The following is a 24214-nucleotide window of genomic DNA, read 5'->3' on the forward strand; positions in this document are numbered from 1 at the left end:
ATATTTGTGTTGGAAATCTGAATAAAAACAGACAAAACTGGAAATGCACGGCAGATCCGGCAGCAACACACGGCACAAAGCTAAGTTGAGTTGATGATTTTTCACGACAACACTGCCACGTGTTCTGACAATGATCTCGCTCCACAGACGTTGCTCGATCGGCTGACTATTTCCAGCATTTTAGTCAATATTGGTTATGAGGGGAGGTTTTGACTGCCTCTGTACCAGTGTGGAACCCTTATTGAGACCTCAATAACCAGATAATACAGAGGCCAGATTCATTGGGCGCGATCTAACGGCCTCGTGCACCGGACGTGAATCTGAGCGAGGCGGTTATACCGTAAACTGCACCAGGCACCAAAAGGTTTCCGATCTAACCAGCCTGTGTCCTTTGGTGAGATCTGGGTCCCGCCATGGTGAGAAATCAATAATTACCCTGTACATAGATCCCTGAAAGTTGCCACCCAGGTTGATAGGGTTGTGAAGAAGGCCTATGGAGTGTTGGCCTTTATTGGTAGAGGGATTGAGTTCCGGAGTCGGGAGGTCATGTTGCAGCTGTACAGAACTCTGGTACGGCCGCATTTGGAGTATTGCGTACAGTTCTGGTCACCGCATTATAGGAAGGACATGGAGGCTTTGGAGCGGGTGCAGAGGAGATTTACCAGGATGTTGCCTGGTATGGAGGGAAAATCTTATGAGGAAAGGCTGATGGACTTGAGGTTGTTTTCGTTGGAGAGAAGGTTAAGAGGAGACTTAATAGAGGCATACAAAATGATCAGGGGGTTGGATAGGGTGGACAGTGAGAGCCTTCTCCCGCGGATGGATATGGCTGGCACGAGGGGACATAGCTTTAAACTGAGGGTTAATAGATATAGGACAGAGGTCAGAGGTAGGTTCTTTACGCAAAGAGTAGTGAGGCCGTGGAATGCCCTACCTGCTACAGTGGTGAACTCGCCAACATTGAGGGCATTTAAAAGTTTATTGGATAAACATATGGATGATAATGGCATAGTGTAGGTTAGATGGCTTTTGTTTTGGTGCAACATCGTGGGCCGAAGGGCCTGTACTGCGCTGTATTGTTCTATGTTCTATGTACCCGTTAAGGGCAATCTCCATCCCATTAACAGGAGGGACCCGCTGTCTAACCGCTTCCCATCGGCTAATCGGCTCCCCAGCGAGCGGTCACCCGGGTGCTGATTACTGGTCCACACAAACCTTGCACCTGGGGGATAACCTGGGCCATCGGAGGCCCCTGGGGGATCAGGGATAGGGCAGTGTGGGCCCCTGCCCCCCCTGGAACGTGAGCACATTGGCACTGCCACCCAGGCATTCCCTGAGTGGCACCACAGAGCCAGTGGAACTCTCCCAGGGTGCCTGGATGTCAGGGTGGCACTGCCAAGCGTCAGGGCCTGAGGGGGCTGTGCTCATTAAAGGAGGAGGGGACATGAACGGTGGGGGGGGATGGGCAAGGTTGGTATGAAGAGGCCTCTGAAAGGTTGGGGGGTAAAGGGTAGGAGTCCTGGAAGGGGGGCACCGAAAGGGAGTGTGAGCAGGCCTGCAAAGGGGAGTCCTCAGTGAATCCATTGCGGGGTGCCATCACTCGGGGGAGTGGGGCAATGTCCATGTGTATGGGGGTGACCTTCCCCTTGGTTGGGCGGTTGTGGGGGACCAACAGGCCCACTTAGATTCGGTGCATCCTTTCAAAATGGTGTGCTGATCTCTGAGGATCCGCCCTGCCCAGTGAGATCTCTGAGGAGCCGGCCTGCCCAGTGAGATCTCTGAGGATCCGGCCTGCCCAGTGAGATCTCTGAGGATCCGGCCTGCCCAGTGAGATCTCTGAGGAGCCGGCCTGCCCAGTGAGATCTCTGAGGAGCCGGCCTGCCCAGTGAGATCTCTGAGGAGCCGGCCTGCCCAGTGAGATCTCTGAGGAGCCGGCCTGCCCAGTGAGATCTCTGAGGAGCCGGCCTGCCCAGTGAGATCTCTGAGGAGCCGGCCTGCCCAGTGAGATCTCTGAGGAGCCGGCCTGCCCAGTGAGATCTCTGAGGAGCCGGCCTGCCCAGTGAGATCTCTGAGGATCCGGCCTGCCCAGTGAGATCTCTGAGGAGCCGGCCTGCCCAGTGAGATCTCTGAGGATCCGGCCTGGCCAATGAGATCTCTGAGGAGCCGGCCTGCCCAGTGAGATCTCTGAGGAGCCGGCCTGCCCAGTGAGATCTCTGAGGATCCGGCCTGCCCAGTGAGATCTCTGAGGAGCCGGCCTGCCCAGTGAGATCTCTGAGGATCCGGCCTGGCCAATGAGATCTCTGAGGAGCCGGCCTGCCCAGTGAGATCTCTGAGGAGCCGGCCTGCCCAGTGAGATCTCTGAGGAGCCGGCCTGCCCAGTGAGATCTCTGAGGATCCGGTCTGCCCAGTGAGATCTCTGAGGATCCGGTCTGGCCAATGAGATCTCTGAGGAGCCGGCCTGGCCAGTGAGATCTCTGAGGATCCGGTCTGGCCAATGAGATCTCTGAAGATCCGGTCTGGCCAATGAGATCTCTGAGGATCCGGCCTGGCCAATGAGATCTCTGAGGATCCGGCCTGGCCAATGAGATCTCTGAGGATCCGGTCTGGCCAGTGAGATCTCTGAGGATCCGGCCTGGCCAATGAGATCTCTGAGGAGCCGGTCTGGCCAGTGAGATCTCTGAGGATCCGGCCTGCCCAGTGAGATCTCTGAGGAGCCGGCCTGCCCAGTGAGATCTCTGAGGATCCGGCCTGGCCAATGAGATCTCTGAGGATCCGGTCTGCCCAGTGAGATCTCTGAGGATCCAGTCTGGCCAGTGAGTTCAGCCCCCCAGTGATGGAAATAATTGTAAATGTGGGCTAACCCTGAGAGAAACACCCCACTCCCTCCCTGGCACTACCTCCGTGACAATGCTCCTGCCAACTAGGTACTTGGCAGTGCTGGCCTGGCAGTGCCAAGGTGCCCTGGTGCTGGGGGAGATCCAGCGTGCCACCCTGCCCTGTCCCTGACCACCCAGGGGCCTCCAATGACCTGGGAGACCCCCCCCCCCCCAGATGCCATTCTGCCTGGTCCACGGTTGTGTGCCAGGCTGGGGTCTGTTGCTAATTGTGTTCTATCTTAATTTGGCTGTTTAATTACGTTTACTCAAGAGTCGCCAGGTCCTTTCGATACCGCCACAAGGTTCAAAACCAAATACTGATCAAAGACTCGATACACCAGTTAGTAAGTTCAAAATCAATGCTCATTTATTTACACACAGTCAAATCTACTCATGCTTAAAACTCTACAACCTAAACTATCACTACTACTAAAAGCCTACACTTAGCTTCGGGTGCCCACTCAGTCAGAGTAACAATGGCCGTTGCTCGGTTCTGAGGCTGCTGGGTTGAGCTGTTTACAGGATAGCAACTAGGAGCGTCTATCTCGTAGCGTGCGTTGACTTGGAACTTACTTGGTCTGGAGTAGCTTTGGCAGGTCTCTCCTCGCTGAGAGCCAAGGCCAAGAGAGAGATTCTCTCTTGGGGAGTCCTTTTTATACTCGAAAGGGCTTTGCGCGCTTTTGGGCGGGCCTTGAACTTGGCCCCAATTAATTGGGCCATTTCCCAATCGTTCTTATCGATTTTCCTCCAATAGAGGGGTGGGTTCCCTGGTTGCTGGGCGTGTCCTAGGTGGCCGATGGTTTGCTTTGTTTTAGTCTCCTCTGGCGCCGGGGTGTCTGCCCTAATTGTTTACCTAATTGTTACCCTTTTGTCCCCGGAGAAGGCTCATTAGTATGTAGATGGTTCTGCAGTCTCGGTCTTGTCTGGGAGCTATAGCTCCAATCAACAGACAAACCTTGCACCTGCTTGCTTTCTCGGTATTGTCCAATTTTCCCTGCATTCTTTGCAAAGTGTCCATTTTGTAATTGGGACGTGGCCATCCCAGATGGCTACAGGTCTCCCTGGGGAGGCCAATAGATTCCAGGAGCAGGCATCAGCACGGTTAAGTGGATCCTTAAACCCGCTTAGCCATGTGAGACTGGGCCCTGCCCAATGCCAGGAGGTCGATTCCAGCGGGACGCGGCCGGTGGATGGATTTCCGACCCTGTCCTGATATCTGATCCCACACATTTCTATCCTCCTCGTACATCATCTCTGCACCTTCTCCAGGGCCGCTACCGTTTTTACAATATAATTGATCATATTCGCTACACCTGACACATCAAAGTAATGTTGGTTGTTTTTATTAAATATATACATACGCACTTTCACAAATAGGGTTTACTATATTCTCATTTGTGTGTCATTAATATGCAGCACATTGCCGGTTAAGTTATTTTTACCTGACACACAATGTATCAGTGAGCTTTGCGGAGTAAACGTGGATTCTTCAGCCAGTCAGTGCTTCTCCCTGTTCATTAATGACTGTTTTTCCTTTCAGGTCACACAGTTCCCACAGGACGCCTGCCCTCTCCTTCTGTTTGTGAACCCAAAGAGTGGGCCCCTTAAAGGGCGAGAACTTCTGTACAGCTTCCGGAAGCTTCTGAATCCTCATCAGGTCTTTGATCTTTCTAATGGAGGGCCTCTATCTGGGTAAGATGTCATTTTGTACATGATATCTCTGGCAAACAAAGGGTTAACATTTTATAGTTCTCAGGCATTCAGAGAAAGAATATTCATTCAGCTGCTCCCTATCCACCCTGTCCAGGCCCCTCAGAATCTTGTCCACCTCAATCAGCTCGCCCCTCAGTCTTCTCTGCTCCAGCGAAAACAACCCAAGCCCATCCAACCTCGCTTCATAACTGAGATGTTCCGTCCCAGCAACATCCTGGTGAATCTCCTCTGCACCCCCTCCAGTGCAATCACATCCTTCCTATAATGTGGCGACCAGAATTGCACACAGTGCTCCAGCTGTGGCCTCACCAAAGTTCTATACAACCCCAACATGACCTCCCTGCTTTTGTAATCGATGCCCCGATTGATAAAGGCAAGTGTCCCGAATGCCTTTTTCACCCCACTATTAACCTGCCCTTCTGCCTTCAGAGATCTCGCCACTGTCTCTTTGTTCCTTGGAACTTCCCAGTGTCAGGCCTTTCATTGACTATTTCCTCGTCACATTACTCCTTCCAAAGTATAAAACCTCACACTTTTCAGGGTTAAATTCCATCTGCCACTTTTCTGCCCGTTTGACCATCCCGTCTGTATCTTCCTGTAACCCAAGACACTCAGCCTCACTGTTACCCACCCGGCCAATCTTTGTGTCATCCACAAACTTACTGATCCACCCCCCACATAGTCATCTATGTCGTTTATATAAATGACGAGTGATAGGAGACCCAGCACGGATCCCTGTGGTACCCCACTGGTCACTGGCTTCCAGTCACTAACGCAGCCGTCTGTCATCACCCTCTGTCTCCTACAGCTCAGCCAGATTTGAATCCACCTTATCAAGTTCCCCTCTATCCCATGTGCATTTGTCTTTTTTATAAGTCTCCCATGTGGGACCTTGTCAAAAGCTTTTCTGAAATCCATGTAAACTCCGTCAACTGCACTACCCTCATCGATGCACCTGGTCACATGCTCAAAAAGGTCAATCAAATATGTTGGGCACGACCTCCCTCTGACAAAGCCATGCTGACTATTCCTGATCAAACCTTTCCTCTCCATGATGTGGAGATGCCGGCGTTGGACTGGGGTGAGCACAGTAAGAAGCAACTTCCTAGGGTCCCCTCCTGCTCCTATTTCTTTTATATTCTTATTCTTACTTTCTTATGTAATCTGCTTGTGAACACCTACAGACTCCATACATTCCGGAAGGTTCCATATTTCCGAATTCTAGTTTGTGGAGGAGATGGAACAGTTGGTTGGGTTCTTGGCGTGCTGGAAGAGATTCGACACAAGCTGAACTGTCCAGTGCCTCCAGTTGCTGTGTTGCCTTTAGGAACAGGTGAGGGGGGCGGGGCGGGGGGAGGGGGGTGCAGAGTGGTGTAGGGGGGGTGCAGAGTGGGTGGGTGAGGTTCATGTGGGGGATGTCGTCATCCAATTTTCAAATTAACCAACACAGAATTTATTGTACATTTCAGCCCAGCTGGTCCATGATGGTGTTTATACTCTGCAAGAATTTCTCCCACAGCTCACCATCTAAACCCTACCAGCATATCCATCTAAATCCTCCCAGCATATCCATCTAATCCCTACCAGCATATCCATTTATCCGCATATCCATTTATCCGCATATCCATTTATCCGCATATCCATCTATCCGCATATCCATCTATCAGCATATCCATCTATCCGCATATCCATTTATCAGAGTATCTATCTATCCGCATATCCATTTATCCGCGTATCCATCTATCAGCATATCCATCTATCAGCATATCCATCTATCCGCATATCCATCTATCAACGTATCCATCTATCAGCGTATCCATCTATCCGTGTATCCATCTATCCGCGTATCCATCTATCCGCGTATCCATCTATCAGCATATCATCTATCAGCATATCATCTATCCGCATATCCATCTATCAGCATATCCATCTATCCGCGTATCCATCTATCAGCGTATCCATCTATCAGCGTATCCATCTATCAGCGTATCCATCTATCAGCGTATCCATCTATCCGCATATCCATCTATCCGCATATCCATCTATCTGCATATCCATCTATCCGCATATCCATCTATCCGCATATCCATCTATCAGCATATCCATCTATCCGCATATCCATTTATCAGAGTATCTATCCGCATATCCATTTATCCGCGTATCCATCTATCAGCATATCCAACTATCCGCATATCCATCTATCAATGTATCCATCTATCAGCATATCCAACTATCCGCATATCCATCTATCAATGTATCCATCTATCAGCGTATCCATCTATCCGCATATCATCTATCAGCATATCATCTATCAGCATATCATCTATCAGCATATCCATCTATCCGCATATCCATCTATCAGCGTATCCATCTATCAGCGTATCCATCTATCAGCCTATCCATCTATCAGCCTATCCATCTATCAGCCTATCCATCTTTAAGCCTATCCATCTATCAGCATATCCATCTATCCGCGTATCCATCTATCAGCGTATCCATCTATAAGCATATCCATCTTTAAGCCTATCCATCTATCCACATATCCATCTATCTGCATATCCATCTATCCGCATATCCATCTATCCGCATATCCATCTATCCGCGTATCCATCTATCAGCCTATCCATCTATCAGCCTATCCATCTTTAAGCCTATCCATCTATCCGCATATCATCTATCCGGGTATCCATCTATCAGCGTAACCATCTATCCGCATATCCATCTATCCGCATATCCATCTATCCGCGTATCCATCTATCCGCGTATCCATCTATCCGCGTATCCATCTATCCGCGTATCCATCTATCAGCGTATCCATCTATCCGCGTATCCATCTATCCGCGTATCCATCTATCCTCGTATCCATCTCTCCACGTATCCATCTATCCTCGTATCCATCTATCCTCGTATCCATTAATCCGCATACCCTTCCATTAGCGTATCCATCTATTTCGCTCTTCCTTCAATGTATGTTTTTCAAATTTAGAGTACTCTATTTTGTTCCAATAAAGGGGCAATTTAGCGTGGCCAATCCAACTACCCTGCGCATCTTTGGGTTGTGGGGGTGAAACCCACGCAGACACGGGGAGAATGTGCAAACTCCACACGGACAGTGACCCAGGGCCTGGATTCGAACCCGGGTCCTCAGCGGCATAGGCAGCAATGCTAGCCACCGTGCCACCGTACCGCCCGCTCCCTTGAATATTTACGTCTCCCGGGTAAAGATGTTTCTCATGAATTCTCTATTAGATTCATTAATGACTAGCATCTTTTATTGCCGCTAGTTTTAGACTCTCAGAAGTAAATCTGTCGACTTCCGGTTGTGGCTATGCGGAGCTAAGTCGCACATTCGGCGGCTCCCGCAAAAACGGACTTTTGGACTCTTTTCAGGGCCCCCAACGGCACATTTTTGACGTTTCCCGGTGTGGGAAGGAGATTACAACAATTCCCCGTCAGTATATGGCTTCAACTAGGAGCGGGGTGACAAAAAAGGTGGTGGTGGACCCGAAGAAGGTGCGAGGGAAGAAGGACAAAATGGCGGCGGGCGGAGACCAGGCAGCGTGGATGCAGTGGGCGGAAGAGCAGCAGGAGGGTATCCAGCGCTGCTTCAGAGAGATCAAAACGGACCTGCTTGAGCCGATGAAGGCTTCTATTGATAAGCTGCTGGAGACACAGTCGGCCCAGGGGGTGGCGATCCGCGAGGCTCGACAAAAGATCTCCGACAACGAGGACGAGATCTTAGTCCTGGCGGTAAAGGTGGAGGCGCACGAGGCGCTCCACAAGAAATGGCAGGAGCGGTTCGAGGAGATGGAGAATCGGTCGAGGTGGAAGAATCTGCGGATTCTGGGCCTCCCGGAGGGGCCGGACGTGGGGGCCTATGTGGTCACCATGTTGAACTCGCTGGTGGGAGTGGGGTCCTTCCAGGGGCCCCTGGAGCTGGAAGGGGCCCATAGAGTGCTGGCGCGGAGGCCCAAGACTAACGAGCCCCGCGGCCGGTGCTGGTGCGGTTTCATCGGTTGGTCGATCGGGAGTGTGTGCTCAGGTGGGCCAAGAAGGAGAGGAGCAGCAGGTGGGAGAACGCGGAGGTTCGGATATATCAGGACTGGAGTGCGGAGGTGGCGTAGAGGAGGGCCGGGTACAATCGAGCGAAGGCGGTGCTGCACAGGAAGGGGGTGAAGTTTGGCATGTTGCAGCCAACAGGTAACTGTGGGTTACCTACAAGGACCGGCACCATTATTTTGAGTCTCACGTGGGCCTTTGCTCAGGCCGAGAAGTTGGACACAGATTGAGGGTCGGGATGGGCGATTGGGGACTGCGGTTGATATGCTATGTTTATTTTTGTTTCGAGTGGGGGGCCTTTGTATTGCTCCGGGTTTCTTTTTCTCTGTGTGTTTCTCTTTCGGATCGGTGAGGGTGGCTGGGACGGGTTGGGCACTGTTTTGGTTGGGTTGGTCGGGGGGGGCTCTTGGAGGGGGGTAGGTAAACGGAACGGGGGGGGTGGATGGCGGTGAGATGGGGCCCCGAGGGGGAGGGGGAGGCCCGAGTCAGGGGTGAGGGGACCGGACCTGTAAAAGGAGCAGCATCAGAGGTGGCGGGGCCTGGTAGGTGGAAAGCGCGGGCTTTTTCCCGCGCTGAAGACTGGAGGGGGCGGGGCCGGGGCGGGGAAGCGAGGGTTGTTTCCCGTGCTTAGAACGGGAGGGGGAGAGCCTATGGATGGGGACGGGAGAGGAGGGTGTGCCACACAATGGGAGGAGTCGAAGGAGAGGCGGGAGTGGCCGGAGTCAGCAGGAGTTAGCTGACTTGCGGAAGTGCAATGGGGGGAGTAAATCAGCTAGGATGGGTCCTAGCCGGGGAGTGGGGGGTTGGGTGGGTGGGAATCGAGTTGCTGCTGCTATGGTCAAGGAGGAGCTGGAGAGAGTGGGGGGGGTCGAGACGCGGGTATGTCGCTGTGGGGAACGGGCCAGGTGTGGGGTGCGGGCGCGTGGCTGGCCGAGGAGGGGTCATGACTAGTTGGCGGAGGAGGGGGGCGGGTAGCCCCCTGATCCGGCTGATAACCTGGAATGTAAGGGGACTGAATGGGCCAGTTAGGCGGGCCCGCGTGTTCGCGCACCTGAAGGGGCTCAAGGCGGATGTGGTTATGCTTCAGGAGACACACCTGAAGGTGGCAGACCAGGTAAGACTGAGGAAAGGGTGGGTAGGTCAGGTGTTTCGGAGAGAGGGTGGTACTGGTCAATGTGTATGCTCCGAACTGGGACGATGTGGGTTTTATGTGGCGTATGTTGGGTCGGATCCCAGACTTGGAAGTGGGGGACCTGATGATGGGGGGAGACTTTAACACGGTGCTGGATCCGGCACTGGATCGCTCCAGGTCTAGGACGAGTAGGAAGCCGGCGGCGGCTAGAGTGCTGAGGGGGTTTATGGACCAGATGGGAGGGGTGGACCCTTGGAGATTTGCAAGGCCGGGGGCTAGGGAATTTTAATTCTTCTCACATGTCCATAAGGCTTATTCCCGAATCGACTTTTTCATTTTGAGTAGGGTGCTGATAGCGAGAGTAGAGGATACTGAGTATTCGGCAATAGCCATTTCGGACCATGCCCCGCTTTGGGTGAACTTGGAGATGGAGGAGGAGAGGGTCCAACGCCTGCTGTGGCGCTTGGAGGTGGGGCTGTTGGCAGACGAGGAGGTGAGCGAGCGGGTCCGAGGAAGTATAGAGAGGTACTTGGAGACCCCATTACGGGGGAACCACCGGTTTGCCCCAGGAAGAACAGGTGGAGGGTTTGCGGGGTGGCACAGGGCAGGGATACGAAAGTTGGGGGACCTGTTTGTGGACGGGAAGTTCGCGAGCCTGGGTGAGCTGGAGGAGAAGTACTGGCTCCCCCCGGTGAACACCTTCAGGTACTTACAGGTAAGGGCGTTTGCCAGACGGCAGGTGGTGGAATTCCCGCGGCTATGGCCACACACAGTACAGGACAGGGTGATCTCGGGGGGGTTGGTGGGAGTGGGGAAGATCTCGGAAACTTACCAGGTGATGCAGGAAGAGGAGGAGGCCTCGGTGGTGGAGGTGAAAGGTAAGTGGGAGGAGGAGTTGGGAGAGGAGATTGAGGAAGGGACGTGGGCAGATGCCCTGGGGAGGGTGAACTCTTCCTCATCGTGCGCGAGGCTCAGCCTCATACAGTTTAAGGTGCTGCACAGGGCTCACATGACCGGGACAAGGATGAGCCGGTTCTTTGGGGGTGAGGACAGGTGTGTTAGGTGCTCAGGGAGCCCAGCAAATCACACCCATATGTTCTGGGCATGCCCAACGCTGGAGGAATTTTGGAAGGGCATAGTGAGGACGGTGTCGAGGGTGGTAGGATCCAGGGTCAGACCGGGCTGGGGGCTCGCAATATTTGGGGTGGCAGAGGAGCCGGGAGTGCAGGAGGTGAAAGATGCCGGAATTCTGGCCTTTGCGTCCCTGGTAGCCCGGCGAAGGATTCTTCAGTGGAAGGATGTGAGGCCCCCAAGCGTGGAATCCTGGATCAACGATATGGCAGGGTTCATTAAATTGGAGAGGGTGAAATTCGCCTTGAGAGGGTCGGTACAAGGGTTCTTTAGGTGGTGGCAACCGTTCTTAGACTTCCTGGCAGAACGGTAGACATTGGTCAATGGCAGCAGCAGCTTGGGGGGGGGGGGCGGGGGTTACTTTATTTTTTGTTATTTACACTGGAAGGTCTGAGGTGGTGTATATACTTGTTGTGTTAAGTCGGGGTGTTAATGTTAATTTATTATTTATGTACAGGGGGAAGGGGGGTATGGAGGGTTGCTTTTCTGGACTGTGTTTTGTGCTTAACCCTGTTGGGTTCTTTTTTCATTTTGTTATTGATATTTTATGAAAACCTTTAATTTAAAAAAAAAAAAAAATTTTTCAAAAGGAGTGAATCTGTCTCCAATCAGGCTGTGGCTTCACTTTTAACATTAATTAGAAATCTGTCAACTAATACAGGAGAGATTCCCAGGGCTTTAGATATCTGCCACTAATAGACTATCATGGTCGGCGCAGGCTTGAAATGAAAAGGAAATGAAAATCGCTCATTGTCACAAGTAGGCTTCAAATTAAGTTACTGTGAAAAGCCCCTAGTCGCCACATTCCGGCGCCTGTTCGGGGAGGCTGCTACGGGAATTGAACCGTGCTGCTGGCCTGCCTTGATCTGCTTTAGAAGCCAGCGATTTAGCCCAGTGTGCTAAACCAGCCCCTGGAGGGCCAGCCCTTGGAGGGCCGAAGGGCCTGTTCCTGTCTGTATTGTTCATTGTTAATATGGATGAGATTCTCAGGATTTTAGAAATCTGCCACAGGTTCGATTCCTGGCTTGGGTCACTGTCTGTGCAGAGTCTGCACGTTCTCCCCGTGTCTGCGTGGGTTTCCTCCGGGTGCTCCGGTTTCCACCCACAAGTCTCGAAAGACGTGCTGTTAGGTGAATTGGACATTCTGAATTCTCCCTCTGTGTACCCGAACAGGTGCCGGAATGTGGCGACTAGGGGATTTTCACAGTAACTATTGCAGTGTTAGTATTAGTAAGCCTGCTTGTGACACTAATAATATTTATCAATATTATTATTATTAGAAATCTCCCACTAGGGCAGCACGGTGGCGCAATGGTTAGCACTGCTGCCTCACGGTGTCGAGGTCCCAGGTTCAATCCCAGCTCTGGGTCACTGTCCGTGTGGAGTTTGCACATTCTCCCCGTGTTTGCGTGGGTTTCGCCCCCACAACCCAAAGATGTGCAGGGGAGGTGGATTGGTCACGCTAAATTGCCCCTTAATTGGGAAAAAATGAATTGGGTACTCTAAATTTATTTAAAAAAAAGAAATCTCCCATTTATATGGGTGAGAATCCCAGGGCTTTAACAGCAATCGCCAATTCGGGAAAGTCTTCTCCAATAATCTTTGACAAAGGGTCACCTGGACTTGAAACATTAGCTCTTTTCTCCCCCAGCTGCCAGACCTGCTGAGATTTTCCAGCATTTTCTCTTTGGTCTCCAATAATGTTGCTCAGGCAATATACTCTCCCGAAATGTCTTCATGTTTTGGTGAATGCCCAAAGGTGTACAAAAACTGGGTGCCTGTGCCAAAGAGGTTTGTTTATGGAAAGAACAGCATCCCGTAGCTATTTACAAAGAGTGGCAAAGTAGACTGAGTGGAATCTACTAACTTTCTTTCTTAGGCAATGACCTCGCAAGAGTGTTACGCTGGGGACCTGGTTACAGTGGTGAGGATCCCTTCTCCATTCTGGTCGCAGTTGATGAAGCCGAAGAGGTTCTTATGGATCGTTGGACAATCCTTATTGATGCCCAAGAAATTATTGATGGCACAGAAAATGGTGTCCCTGAGCTGGAACCACCAAAGGTATTTGTGGTGCATTAATGTGACTAGGAGCTGGTGTGTGAGTACAGCACTGTGTTAATAATCGGATTGGAGACTGATGGTTAGGAGAGACTGAAGGTTTCTGTCTGAAGGTTTGATTCAGCCCCATATCTGGGGGGGGAGAGAGGTTCTGATGAAAGTTCTTTGATGTGAAATGTTTCTTCTCGACTGTTTCTTTCTCCACAGACGCGGCTCCACCCTCTGTGTTGTCACTGTTTCCTGTTTGTTGGAGTTATGGTTTCACCCTGGGTTGCCAGGTGTGGTCTGTGCAAAAATTACAAAATAATTAGTTTTATTAGAAGCTTTTGAGCTGAAATGTGATATGGTGGCTGAATAATTGAATCAACGGAGGTTTACAACAGCCTGAGTCCTGGATAGGGAGCCTCAGTCACTCTGAGTCCTGGGATAAGGGAGCCTCCGTCACTCTGAGTCCTGGGATAGGGAGCCTGCTTCACTGAGTCCTGGGATAGGGAGCCTGCTTCACTGAGTCCTCGGATAGGGAGCATCAGTCACACTGAGTCCTGGGATAAGGGATCCTCCGTCACTGAGTCCTGGGATAGGGAGCCTCCGTCACTCTGAGCCCTTTCCATCTGCATTGTAGAATTTTATCTCATAGTCAAACAGAATGTTGGACAATTGTTGTTACAGTAACTTTACTTTGATTTCTGAAAATATATATGTATTCATATCTGCAAAATTACATGGTTAGCCCTGCTGCCTCACGGCATCAAGGACCCGGGTTCGATCCTGGCCCCGGGTCACTGTCCGTGTGGAGTTTGCACATTCTCCCCGTGTCCACGTGGGTTTAACCCCCACAACCCAAAGATGTGCAGGGTGGTGGATTGGCCACGTTAAATTGCCCCTTAATTGGAAAAAATGAATTGGGTACGTACTCTAAATTTATTTTAAAAAACAATTACAGAACTATGACGACTTCGCCTGGGTAACATTGCTTTGAATTCTGGTTAATTAAAAACTGTAATTGTTTAGTTCTTTTTGAAGTGTCTGCATTGACCGATTCACCGAATCAGACAAATGTAAGATTATTTGGTAACATTTTAAAGAATATCTGAATATGCAACAGTGCTAATTAGAAGGTAAGGTTCTGGAAGTGGCCTCTACAAACACAATCTGCTGTCTGTGCAATGATTGAAAAGAGCCAATGATGCCAGATGTTTGGATACTATCATTAATGGGGAAAGCTCATCAGAGAGTCGACACACTTGCAATGGGCCACATGGCGTCCTTCTGTGCTCTGCGATCTTGTTCGGTGAGTAAGTTTTGAAACTGTTAGGCCTACTTGCATCTTACCATGAAGAGCTCCTACAACACACAGATCCGTGCTGGGGGCTTCACTGCTTACAATTCAGATTAATTACTTGGTTGAAGGGACTGACTTTATTCTCGCCAATTTTACTAACCATACAAAGAAAGGTAGGAAAGCAAGTTGTGATATAGATAGGTTAGTAGCAAAAATGGGCAGCACGGTAGCACAGTGGTTAGCACAGCTCCAGGGTCCCAAGTTCGATTCCCCGCTGGGTCACTGTCTGTGTGGAGTCTGCACATCCTCCCCGTGTGTGCGTGGGTTTCCTCCGGGTGCTCCGGTTTCCTCCCACAGTCCAACAATGTGCAGGTTAGGTGGATTGGCCACGCTAAATTGCCCTTAGTGTCCAAAAAAAAAGGTTAGGTGGGGTTCCGGGGTTGGGGTGGAGGTAGGGGGCTCTTTCCGAGAGCCAGTGCAAACTCAATGGGACGAATGGCCTCCTTCTGCACTGTAAATTCTATGAAAAATAGGAAGGCAGATTATTATTAGAAGAGGTGGATACTCAGCGAGACCTTGGTGTCCTCGTGTTTCAGTCACTTAAAGTAAGTGTGCGGGTACAGCAGGCAGTAAAGAAGGCAAATGGTATGTTGGCCTTCATAGCGAGAGGATTGGAGTATAGGAATGAAGATGTTTTACTGTAATTGTAAAGGGCATTGGTGAGGTCACACCTGGAGTATTGTGGGCAGTTTTGGTCTCCTTATCTGAGGAAGGATGTTCTTGCTGTGGAGGGAGAGCAGCGAAGGTTTACCAGACTGCTTCCTGGGAGGTCTGTGAGGAGAGACTAAATCGGTTAGAGTTTAGAAGAGTGAGATGGAATCTCATTGAAACTTATAAAATTCTAACAGGATTAGACAGGGTAGATTCAGATAGAATGTTCCCGATGGTGGGGGAGTCCAGAACTAGGGGTCAGTTTGAGGATAAGGGGTAAACCTTTCGGACTGAGGTGAGGGGAAATTTCTTCACCCAGAGAGCGGTGAATCTGTGGAATTCACTCCCACAGAAAGTAGTTGAGGCCAAAACGTTGTGTAATTTCGAGATGGAATTAGATGTCGCTCTTGGGGCTAAAGGGATAGAGGGATATGGGGGGGAGGTGGGATCAGGGTATTGAACTTGATGATCAGCCACGATCATAATGAATGGGGGAGCAGGCTCGAAGGGCCGAATGGCCTCCTCCTGCTTCTATTTTTATGTATGTTTTTTAAAATAAATTTAGAGTATCCAATTAATTTTTTCCAATGAAGGGGCAATTTAGTGTGGCCAATCCACGTACCCTGCACATCTTTGGGTTGTGGGGGTGAAACTCACGCAGACACGGGGAGAATGTGCAAACTCCACACGGACAGTGACCCAGAGCCGGGATCGAACCTGGGACCTCGGCGTCAGGTTCGATCCCGGCTCTCAGTCACTGTATGGTGAGTGAGGCTGCTGTGCTAACCACTGCGCCACCCTATTTTTATGTATGTTGAGAGGGCAAAAATCTGGCAAGTGGAATATAAAATGTGGGGAAGAATAAAAAAGCAAAATATTATTTAAATGGAGGAGTACAGAGTGCGATGGAGGAGTAGAGAGTGCGATGGAGGAGTAGAGAGTGCGATGGAGGAGTAGAGAGTGCGATGGAGGAGTAGAGAGTGCGATGGAGGAGTAGAGAGTGCGATGGAGGAGTAGAGAGTGCGATGGAGGAGTAGAGAGTGCGATGGAGGAGTAGAGAGTGCGATGGAGGAGTAGAGAGTGCGATGGAGGAGTAGAGAGTGCGATGGAGGAGTAGAGAGTGCGATGGAGGAGTAGAGAGTGCGATGGAGGAGTAGAGAGTGCGATGGAGGAGTAGAGAGTGCGATGGAGGAGTAGAGAGAGCGATGGAGGAGTAGAGAGTGCGATGGAGGAGTAGAGAGTGCGATGGAGGAGTAGAGAGTGCGATGGAGGAGTAGAGAGCGCGATGGAGGAGTAGAGAGCGCGATGGAGGAGTAGAGAGCGCGATGGAGGAGTAGAGAGCGCGATGGAGGAGTAGAGAGCGCGATGGAGGAGTAGAGAGCGCGATGGAGGAGTAGAGAGCGCGATGGAGGAGTAGAGAGCGCGATGGAGGAGTAGAGAGCGCGATGGAGGAGTAGAGAGCGCGATGGAGGAGTAGAGAGCGCGATGGAGGAGTAGAGAGCGCGATGGAGGAGTAGAGAGCGCGATGGAGGAGTAGAGAGCGCGATGGAGGAGTAGAGAGCGCGATGGAGGAGTAGAGAGCGCGATGGAGGAGTAGAGAGCGCGATGGAGGAGTAGAGAGCGCGATGGAGGAGTAGAGAGCGCGATGGAGGAGTAGAGAGCGCGATGGAGGAGTAGAGAGCGCGATGGAGGAGTAGAGAGCGCGATGGAGGAGTAGAGAGCGCGATGGAGGAGTAGAGAGCGCGATGGAGGAGTAGAGAGCGCGATGGAGGAGTAGAGAGCGCGATGGAGGAGTAGAGAGCGCGATGGAGGAGTAGAGAGCGCGATGGAGGAGTAGAGAGCGCGATGGAGGAGTAGAGAGCGCGATGGAGGAGTAGAGAGCGCGATGGAGGAGTAGAGAGCGCGATGGAGGAGTAGAGAGCGCGATGGAGGAGTAGAGAGCGCGATGGAGGAGTAGAGAGCGCGATGGAGGAGTAGAGAGCGCGATGGAGGAGTACAGAGCGCGATGGAGGAGTACAGAGCGCGATGGAGGAGTACAGAGCGCGATGGAGGAGTACAGAGCGCGATGGAGGAGTACAGAGCGCGATGGAGGAGTACAGAGCGCGATGGAGGAGTACAGAGCGCGATGGAGGAGTACAGAGCGCGATGGAGGAGTACAGAGCGCGATGGAGGAGTACAGAGCGCGATGGAGGAGTACAGAGCGCGATGGAGGAGTACAGAGCGCGATGGAGGAGTACAGAGCGCGATGGAGGAGTACAGAGCGCGATGGAGGAGTACAGAGCGCGATGGAGGAGTACAGAGCGCGATGGAGGAGTAGAGAGCGCGATGGAGGAGTAGAGAGCGCGATGGAGGAGTAGAGAGCGCGATGGAGGAGTAGAGAGCGCGATGGAGGAGTAGAGAGCGCGATGGAGGAGTAGAGAGCGCGATGGAGGAGTAGAGAGCGCGATGGAGGAGTAGAGAGCGCGATGGAGGAGTAGAGAGCGCGATGGAGGAGGAGAGAGCGCGATGGAGGAGTAGAGAGCGCGATGGAGGAGTAGAGAGCGCGATGGAGGAGTAGAGAGCGCGATGGAGGAGTAGAGAGCGCGATGGAGGAGTAGAGAGCGCGATGGAGGAGTAGAGAGCGCGATGGAGGAGTAGAGAGTGCGATGGAGGAGTAGAGAGTGCGATGGAGGAGTAGAGAGTGCGATGGAGGAGTAGAGAGTGCGATGGAGGAGTAGAGAGTGCGATGGAGGAGTAGAGAGTGCGATGGAGGAGTAGAGAGTGCGATGGAGGAGTAGAGAGTGCGATGGAGGAGTAGAGAGTGCGATGGAGGAGTAGAGAGTGCGATGGAGGAGTAGAGAGAGCGATGGAGGAGTAGAGAGTGCGATGGAGGAGTAGAGAGTGCGATGGAGGAGTAGAGAGTGCGATGGAGGAGTAGAGAGCGCGATGGAGGAGTAGAGAGCGCGATGGAGGAGTAGAGAGCGCGATGGAGGAGTAGAGAGCGCGATGGAGGAGTAGAGAGCGCGATGGAGGAGTAGAGAGCGCGATGGAGGAGTAGAGAGCGCGATGGAGGAGTAGAGAGCGCGATGGAGGAGTAGAGAGCGCGATGGAGGAGTAGAGAGCGCGATGGAGGAGTAGAGAGCGCGATGGAGGAGTAGAGAGCGCGATGGAGGAGTAGAGAGCGCGATGGAGGAGTAGAGAGCGCGATGGAGGAGTAGAGAGCGCGATGGAGGAGTAGAGAGCGCGATGGAGGAGTAGAGAGCGCGATGGAGGAGTAGAGAGCGCGATGGAGGAGTAGAGAGCGCGATGGAGGAGTAGAGAGCGCGATGGAGGAGTAGAGAGCGCGATGGAGGAGTAGAGAGCGCGATGGAGGAGTAGAGAGCGCGATGGAGGAGTAGAGAGCGCGATGGAGGAGTAGAGAGCGCGATGGAGGAGTAGAGAGCGCGATGGAGGAGTAGAGAGCGCGATGGAGGAGTAGAGAGCGCGATGGAGGAGTAGAGAGCGCGATGGAGGAGTAGAGAGCGCGATGGAGGAGTAGAGAGCGCGATGGAGGAGTAGAGAGCGCGATGGAGGAGTAGAGAGCGCGATGGAGGAGTACAGAGCGCGATGGAGGAGTACAGAGCGCGATGGAGGAGTACAGAGCGCGATGGAGGAGTACAGAGCGCGATGGAGGAGTACAGAGCGCGATGGAGGAGTACAGAGCGCGATGGAGGAGTACAGAGCGCGATGGAGGAGTACAGAGCGCGATGGAGGAGTACAGAGCGCGATGGAGGAGTACAGAGCGCGATGGAGGAGTACAGAGCGCGATGGAGGAGTACAGAGCGCGATGGAGGAGTACAGAGCGCGATGGAGGAGTACAGAGCGCGATGGAGGAGTAGAGAGCGCGATGGAGGAGTAGAGAGCGCGATGGAGGAGTAGAGAGCGCGATGGAGGAGTAGAGAGCGCGATGGAGGAGTAGAGAGCGCGATGGAGGAGTAGAGAGCGCGATGGAGGAGTAGAGAGCGCGATGGAGGAGTAGAGAGCGCGATGGAGGAGTAGAGAGCGCGATGGAGGAGTAGAGAGCGCGATGGAGGAGGAGAGAGCGCGATGGAGGAGTAGAGAGCGCGATGGAGGAGTAGAGAGCGCGATGGAGGAGTAGAGAGCGCGATGGAGGAGTAGAGAGCGCGATGGAGGAGTAGAGAGCGCGATGGAGGAGTAGAGAGCGCGATGGAGGAGTAGAGAGCGCGATGGAGGAGTAGAGAGCGCGATGGAGGAGTAGAGAGCGCGATGGAGGAGTAGAGAGCGCGATGGAGGAGTAGAGAGCGCGATGGAGGAGTAGAGAGCGCGATGGAGGAGTAGAGAGCGCGATGGAGGAGTAGAGAGCGCGATGGAGGAGTAGAGAGCGCGATGGAGGAGTAGAGAGCGCGATGGAGGAGTACAGAGCGCGATGGAGGAGTACAGAGCGCGATGGAGGAGTACAGAGCGCGATGGAGGAGTACAGAGCGCGATGGAGGAGTACAGAGCGCGATGGAGGAGTACAGAGCGCGATGGAGGAGTACAGAGCGCGATGGAGGAGTACAGAGCGCGATGGAGGAGTACAGAGCGCGATGGAGGAGTACAGAGCGCGATGGAGGAGTACAGAGCGCGATGGAGGAGTACAGAGCGCGATGGAGGAGTACAGAGCGCGATGGAGGAGTACAGAGCGCGATGGAGGAGTACAGAGCGCGATGGAGGAGTACAGAGCGCGATGGAGGAGTAGAGAGCGCGATGGAGGAGTAGAGAGCGCGATGGAGGAGTAGAGAGCGCGATGGAGGAGTAGAGAGCGCGATGGAGGAGTAGAGAGCGCGATGGAGGAGTACAGAGTGCGATGGAGGGGGGTTTCCTCCTGACGATGCCCAGCCTTGACCCTTTGCCCCCGGGCCTCCAGGCACTTCTGCATCCCCAGCATGGCCATCATGACTGGTTTTCGGCATGACGTCACAGGGGAGCATTTCATCGGGCTGGATGCCACGGTATTAAACCATTTAATATTAAAATGTATTTAAAATCCTGCAACTCAGGTTCACACCCTTTGTGGTTGTGAACCTGATCACGTTATCAGCGGGTTGGGGGAGGGGGGGGGGGTGGATCACATTCTGAATTCCGCCGGCACAGACCGTGTTATGACCCTCTTGCAAGACTTTGTAGCCATAATGGGATTTGCGCCCAGGGTGAACAGGCCCACGGTGAACAGGCCCCCACGGTGAACAGGCCCATGGTGAACAGCCCCCACGGTGAACAGGCCCCCACGGTGAACAGGCCCCCATGGTGAACAGGCCCACGGTGAACAGCCCCCACGGTGAACAGGCCCCCACGGTGAACAGGCCCCCACGGTGAACAGCCCTAACGGTGAACAGGCCCCCGCGGTGAACTGGTCCCCGCGGTGAACTGGTCCCCGCGGCGAACTGGCCCCCGCGGCGAACTGGCCCCCGCGGCGAACAGGCCCTCGCGGCGAACTGGCCCCCGCGGCGAACTGGCCCCCTAAATCCCCCAAAGGGTGGCTCATTTAAGACGGAGGTGAAATTTCTATTTACGAATTTTTGGAATTCTCTGCCCCAGAGAGCTGTGGAAGTTGAGCATGGAATATTTCAGCGCTGGGATGGAGGGATTCCCGAACCGTAGAGGGGGGTCGAGGAGTTTGTGGAGAGTTGGGAGGGGGCGCAGGCAGGAAGTGAGCTCTGGTCACAATCAGATTAGCCAATGATGTTACTAAATGGTGGATTAGGCTCAAAGGGCCGTTTGGACACATTTGCTCCTTTTACTTCAGACCTTATCACAGCCACTGGACTTTCTGTCTGCCATGTAATCCTGGAAAAGCTGCTTCAATTTACATCATAACAAACTAGGAAAGTTCTGGAGCCAGGAGGTCATGTTGCAGCTGTACAGAACTCTGGTACGGCCGCATTTGGAGTATTGCGTACAGTTCTGGTCACCGCATTATAGGAAGGACGTGGAGGCTTTGGAGCGGGTGCAGAGGAGATTTACCAGGATGTTGCCTGGTATGGAGGGAAAATCTTATGAGGAAAGGCTGATGGACTTGAGGTTGTTTTCGTTGGAGAGAAGAAGGTTAAGAGGAGACTTAATAGAGGCATACAAAATGATCAGGGGGTTAGATAGTGAGAGCCTTCTCCTGCGGATGGAAATGGCTGGCACGAGGGGACATAACTTTAAACTGAGGGGTAATAGATATAGGACAGAGGTCAGAGGTAGGTTCTTTACGCAAAGAGTAGTGAGGCCGTGGAATGCCCTACCTGCTACAGTAGTGAACTCGCCAACATTGAGGGCATTTAAAAGTTTATTGGATAAACATATGGATGATAATGGCATAGTGTAGGTTAGGTGGCTTTTGTTTCGGTGCAACATCGTGGGCCGAAGGGCCTGTACTGCGCTGTATCGTTCTATGTTCAAACACATTTTCCAATTTTGTTTGTGGCTGGAGTTATTTGTGAGATTTTCTGCCTTTGTGCTGGTGAAATTTGGGATTTTAGTTATGTTGAGAATAGGGATTTGGAACCTGTATATTGAGCACAATAATGATGGAATCTGTAATATGGGCAAGATCACTGATTAGTGAAAGAAAAAGGCTGCCCGTTAATCAAAACATTGTGAAATTAATTGGTTGCAAGGTTAGAGGTGCTGAGGGCATCTTCCACTTCATCAGAACATCATTTTATTGTTGGCAGATTGTGCAAATGAACAACTATTGTGGAATTGGAATTGATGCAGAACTGAGCCTCGATTTCCATCAAGCAAGGGAAGAGGATCCAGACAAATTCAACAGCAGGTCAGTCATCTCATTTACAACTTTCATTGCAGGAAAATCAAACCAGATAGATCTGAGTTTGGGTGACTATTAGGTATACCCATCCCACCTAGAAACCAAGTGAAAGCTGACCAGCTTCAAAACACTGACAAACCAGCAATGACCCCAACAATGGCCCCAACAGCGACCCCAACAGCGACCCCAACAGCGACCCCAACAGCGACCCCAACAGCGGCCCCAACAGCGGCCCCAACAGCGGCCCCAACAGCGGCCCCAACAGCGGCCCCAACAACGGCCCCAACAATGGCCCTAACTACATTAGTTTATGACAAGTGGGAACAAGTAGAGACATGTTTTATACCTTATAGGTACAAGCAACATTTCTCCATCTATATTGGAAGAAATCTAACATTAGTATGCAAAAGATCTTGAAGGCACGGATTTGAGGGTACATGTCGGGGTGACCAGGGACACACATTTTAGAAATCGGATAGCGAGACAGTGAGGAATAAAACTGCAGTAAGTCTTATTCACTTAGAAGCTTTTACTTAAAGAGACACACAGCGTATCATGCACTTCCAATATAACTACCACCAGTTTAGCATTCCCTTATATATGAAAACAGGTGGATCTCCAGGTGATGCCCACCACCTGAATATAATTATATGCCCAACACCCAATTGATGTTCAATTGATGATCAGAGCAGATGACTGCTGGACCCCCAGCTCAGACCCCCAGCTCATCCGTTCCTCTACGTCCATCAAACTTCACCAGAAGCAGCGGAAGATGAAACAGCTCAGAAAAAAGATCAACGTTGAGCGGCTTCAAGAGCCAAGCATTCTAGTGAACTTCCAACATTGCCTTCTCAAAAATCTCCAAAGTATCCAATCTAATGGAGTGGAGGAAACTTGGATAGAGCTGAAGGCAGTCATCATCTCAAACTGTGAAGAAACCATCAGCGACAAGACCAGGAAACACCAAGACTGGATCAACGAGAATGACCAGACCATCCAAGACCTCACTGACGAGAATAAAGCTCCCACGCCTGGCAAAACGACATAACCAACAAGGCAAAGCAGAGAGCTCATAAATCAGCCATGGTGAAGGTACAAAGAAGAACTCGAGAAATCAGGAACTGAGAAACCTGAGGAGTCACAATTCCTCGCTGACGAGCATGACACCCGGGACTTCTTTGTTGCCGCCAAGGCAATATGTGGACCCACCACCTGAGGTCTCAAACCGGTGCGGTGTAAAGATGGGACCCTTTCGACAGACAGAGAAAACATCGGCCTTTGATGGAGAGAACACTTCAAAGAACTCCTAAACTGTGATACAATCTTAGATGAGGACTTGTTTGAGGAACTCCCCCAACAAAGATGATCTTGGACTCCACCAAGCGGGGACAAAGTTGAAGCCGCCATTAAACACATGAAGATTGGAAAAGCCGCATCAATGGATGGGATCCCGGTGGAGATTTTCGAACTTGGAAGAAAAGTAATCATCCATCAGCTGTTCCTGAAAAACTGGGACAGAGAAGAAATTCCTGCCGACCTCGAGGATGCTGCCATCACCACCATCTTCAGAAAGGAGACAAAGCGTACTGTGGGAATTACCCACTGTCCCATTGTTGGGCTGATCATCACCCAATCCTTAGTTAGCCACTTTCCCCCAGTCTCTGAAGAAGTCCTTTCGGAAAGCCAGTGTGGTTTCCGATCAACTCTTGGACCAGTGGACATAATTTTCACTGCTCGGAACTTCAAGAAAAATGCCAGGAGCAACATTAACCACTCTGCATGGCCTTCATCGATCCGAGCAAGGCTTTAAACTCAGTCAATCGGGAAGTGCTGTGGAAGATCCTGTCAAAGGCCGGCTGTCCAGAGAAATTCATCAACATTCTCCGACTCCTCCACAGCAAAATGCCGATGACAGTCCTCACCGACAGAAATAAGACAGAAACCTTTGAGATCAAGACTGGAGTCAAGCAGGGATGTGTCATCACCCCTATCCTTCACCTTGTCAAGAAAAGGCTTCCGGGTGGAGTGGACATTGTCTACAGGATGGATGGAAAACATTTCACCCTCAACCAGTTGAAATCCAAGAAGAAAACAACTCTGACATCGTTCGTTGGTGTGTGGATGACATCACCATCTCCACTCAGAAGACAATCTCCAAGCCATGCTCGACATCTTCAGGGAAGAATACCGAAGAATTGGTTTCCGCGTCAACCTCAAGAAGATTCAAGTCTTTTACCAACCTGCCCCAGGGTAAGATCCGGACTTCTCCTCCAACAAGATCAATGCAGAAACCCTACCAAAGGTGGGACAATTCCCTATCTCGGAAACCACCTCTTATCTAAGGCTGACATCAATGCAGAACATCAAAATCGTAACCAATCCGTGGATTCGGACTCCTAAGGGCGAGAGTCTTTGACAGTCGCAACATCAGTGCCGACACCAAGTTCACCCTGTACAAGGCAGTTATCCTCCCAGCT

The 24214-nt window shown here is 51.7% G+C and overlaps 1 protein-coding gene across 1 annotated transcript in view; it reads left to right on the forward strand.

Annotated features, from left to right (window-relative positions):
- LOC140408239 (diacylglycerol kinase theta) overlaps positions 1 to 24214 on the forward strand; it is a 267197-nt gene that overhangs the window by 202990 nt on the left and 39993 nt on the right. The window contains exons 15-18 of the mRNA XM_072495177.1: positions 4417 to 4568; positions 5774 to 5922; positions 12791 to 12972; positions 21643 to 21743. Of these exons, the coding sequence (XP_072351278.1) occupies positions 4417 to 4568; positions 5774 to 5922; positions 12791 to 12972; positions 21643 to 21743 (584 nt within the window). The remainder of the gene's footprint in view (positions 1 to 4416; positions 4569 to 5773; positions 5923 to 12790; positions 12973 to 21642; positions 21744 to 24214) is intronic.

The sequence above is a fragment of the Scyliorhinus torazame genome, chromosome 3, assembly GCF_047496885.1.
Source record: "Scyliorhinus torazame isolate Kashiwa2021f chromosome 3, sScyTor2.1, whole genome shotgun sequence".
Taxonomy (NCBI): domain Eukaryota; kingdom Metazoa; phylum Chordata; class Chondrichthyes; order Carcharhiniformes; family Scyliorhinidae; genus Scyliorhinus; species Scyliorhinus torazame.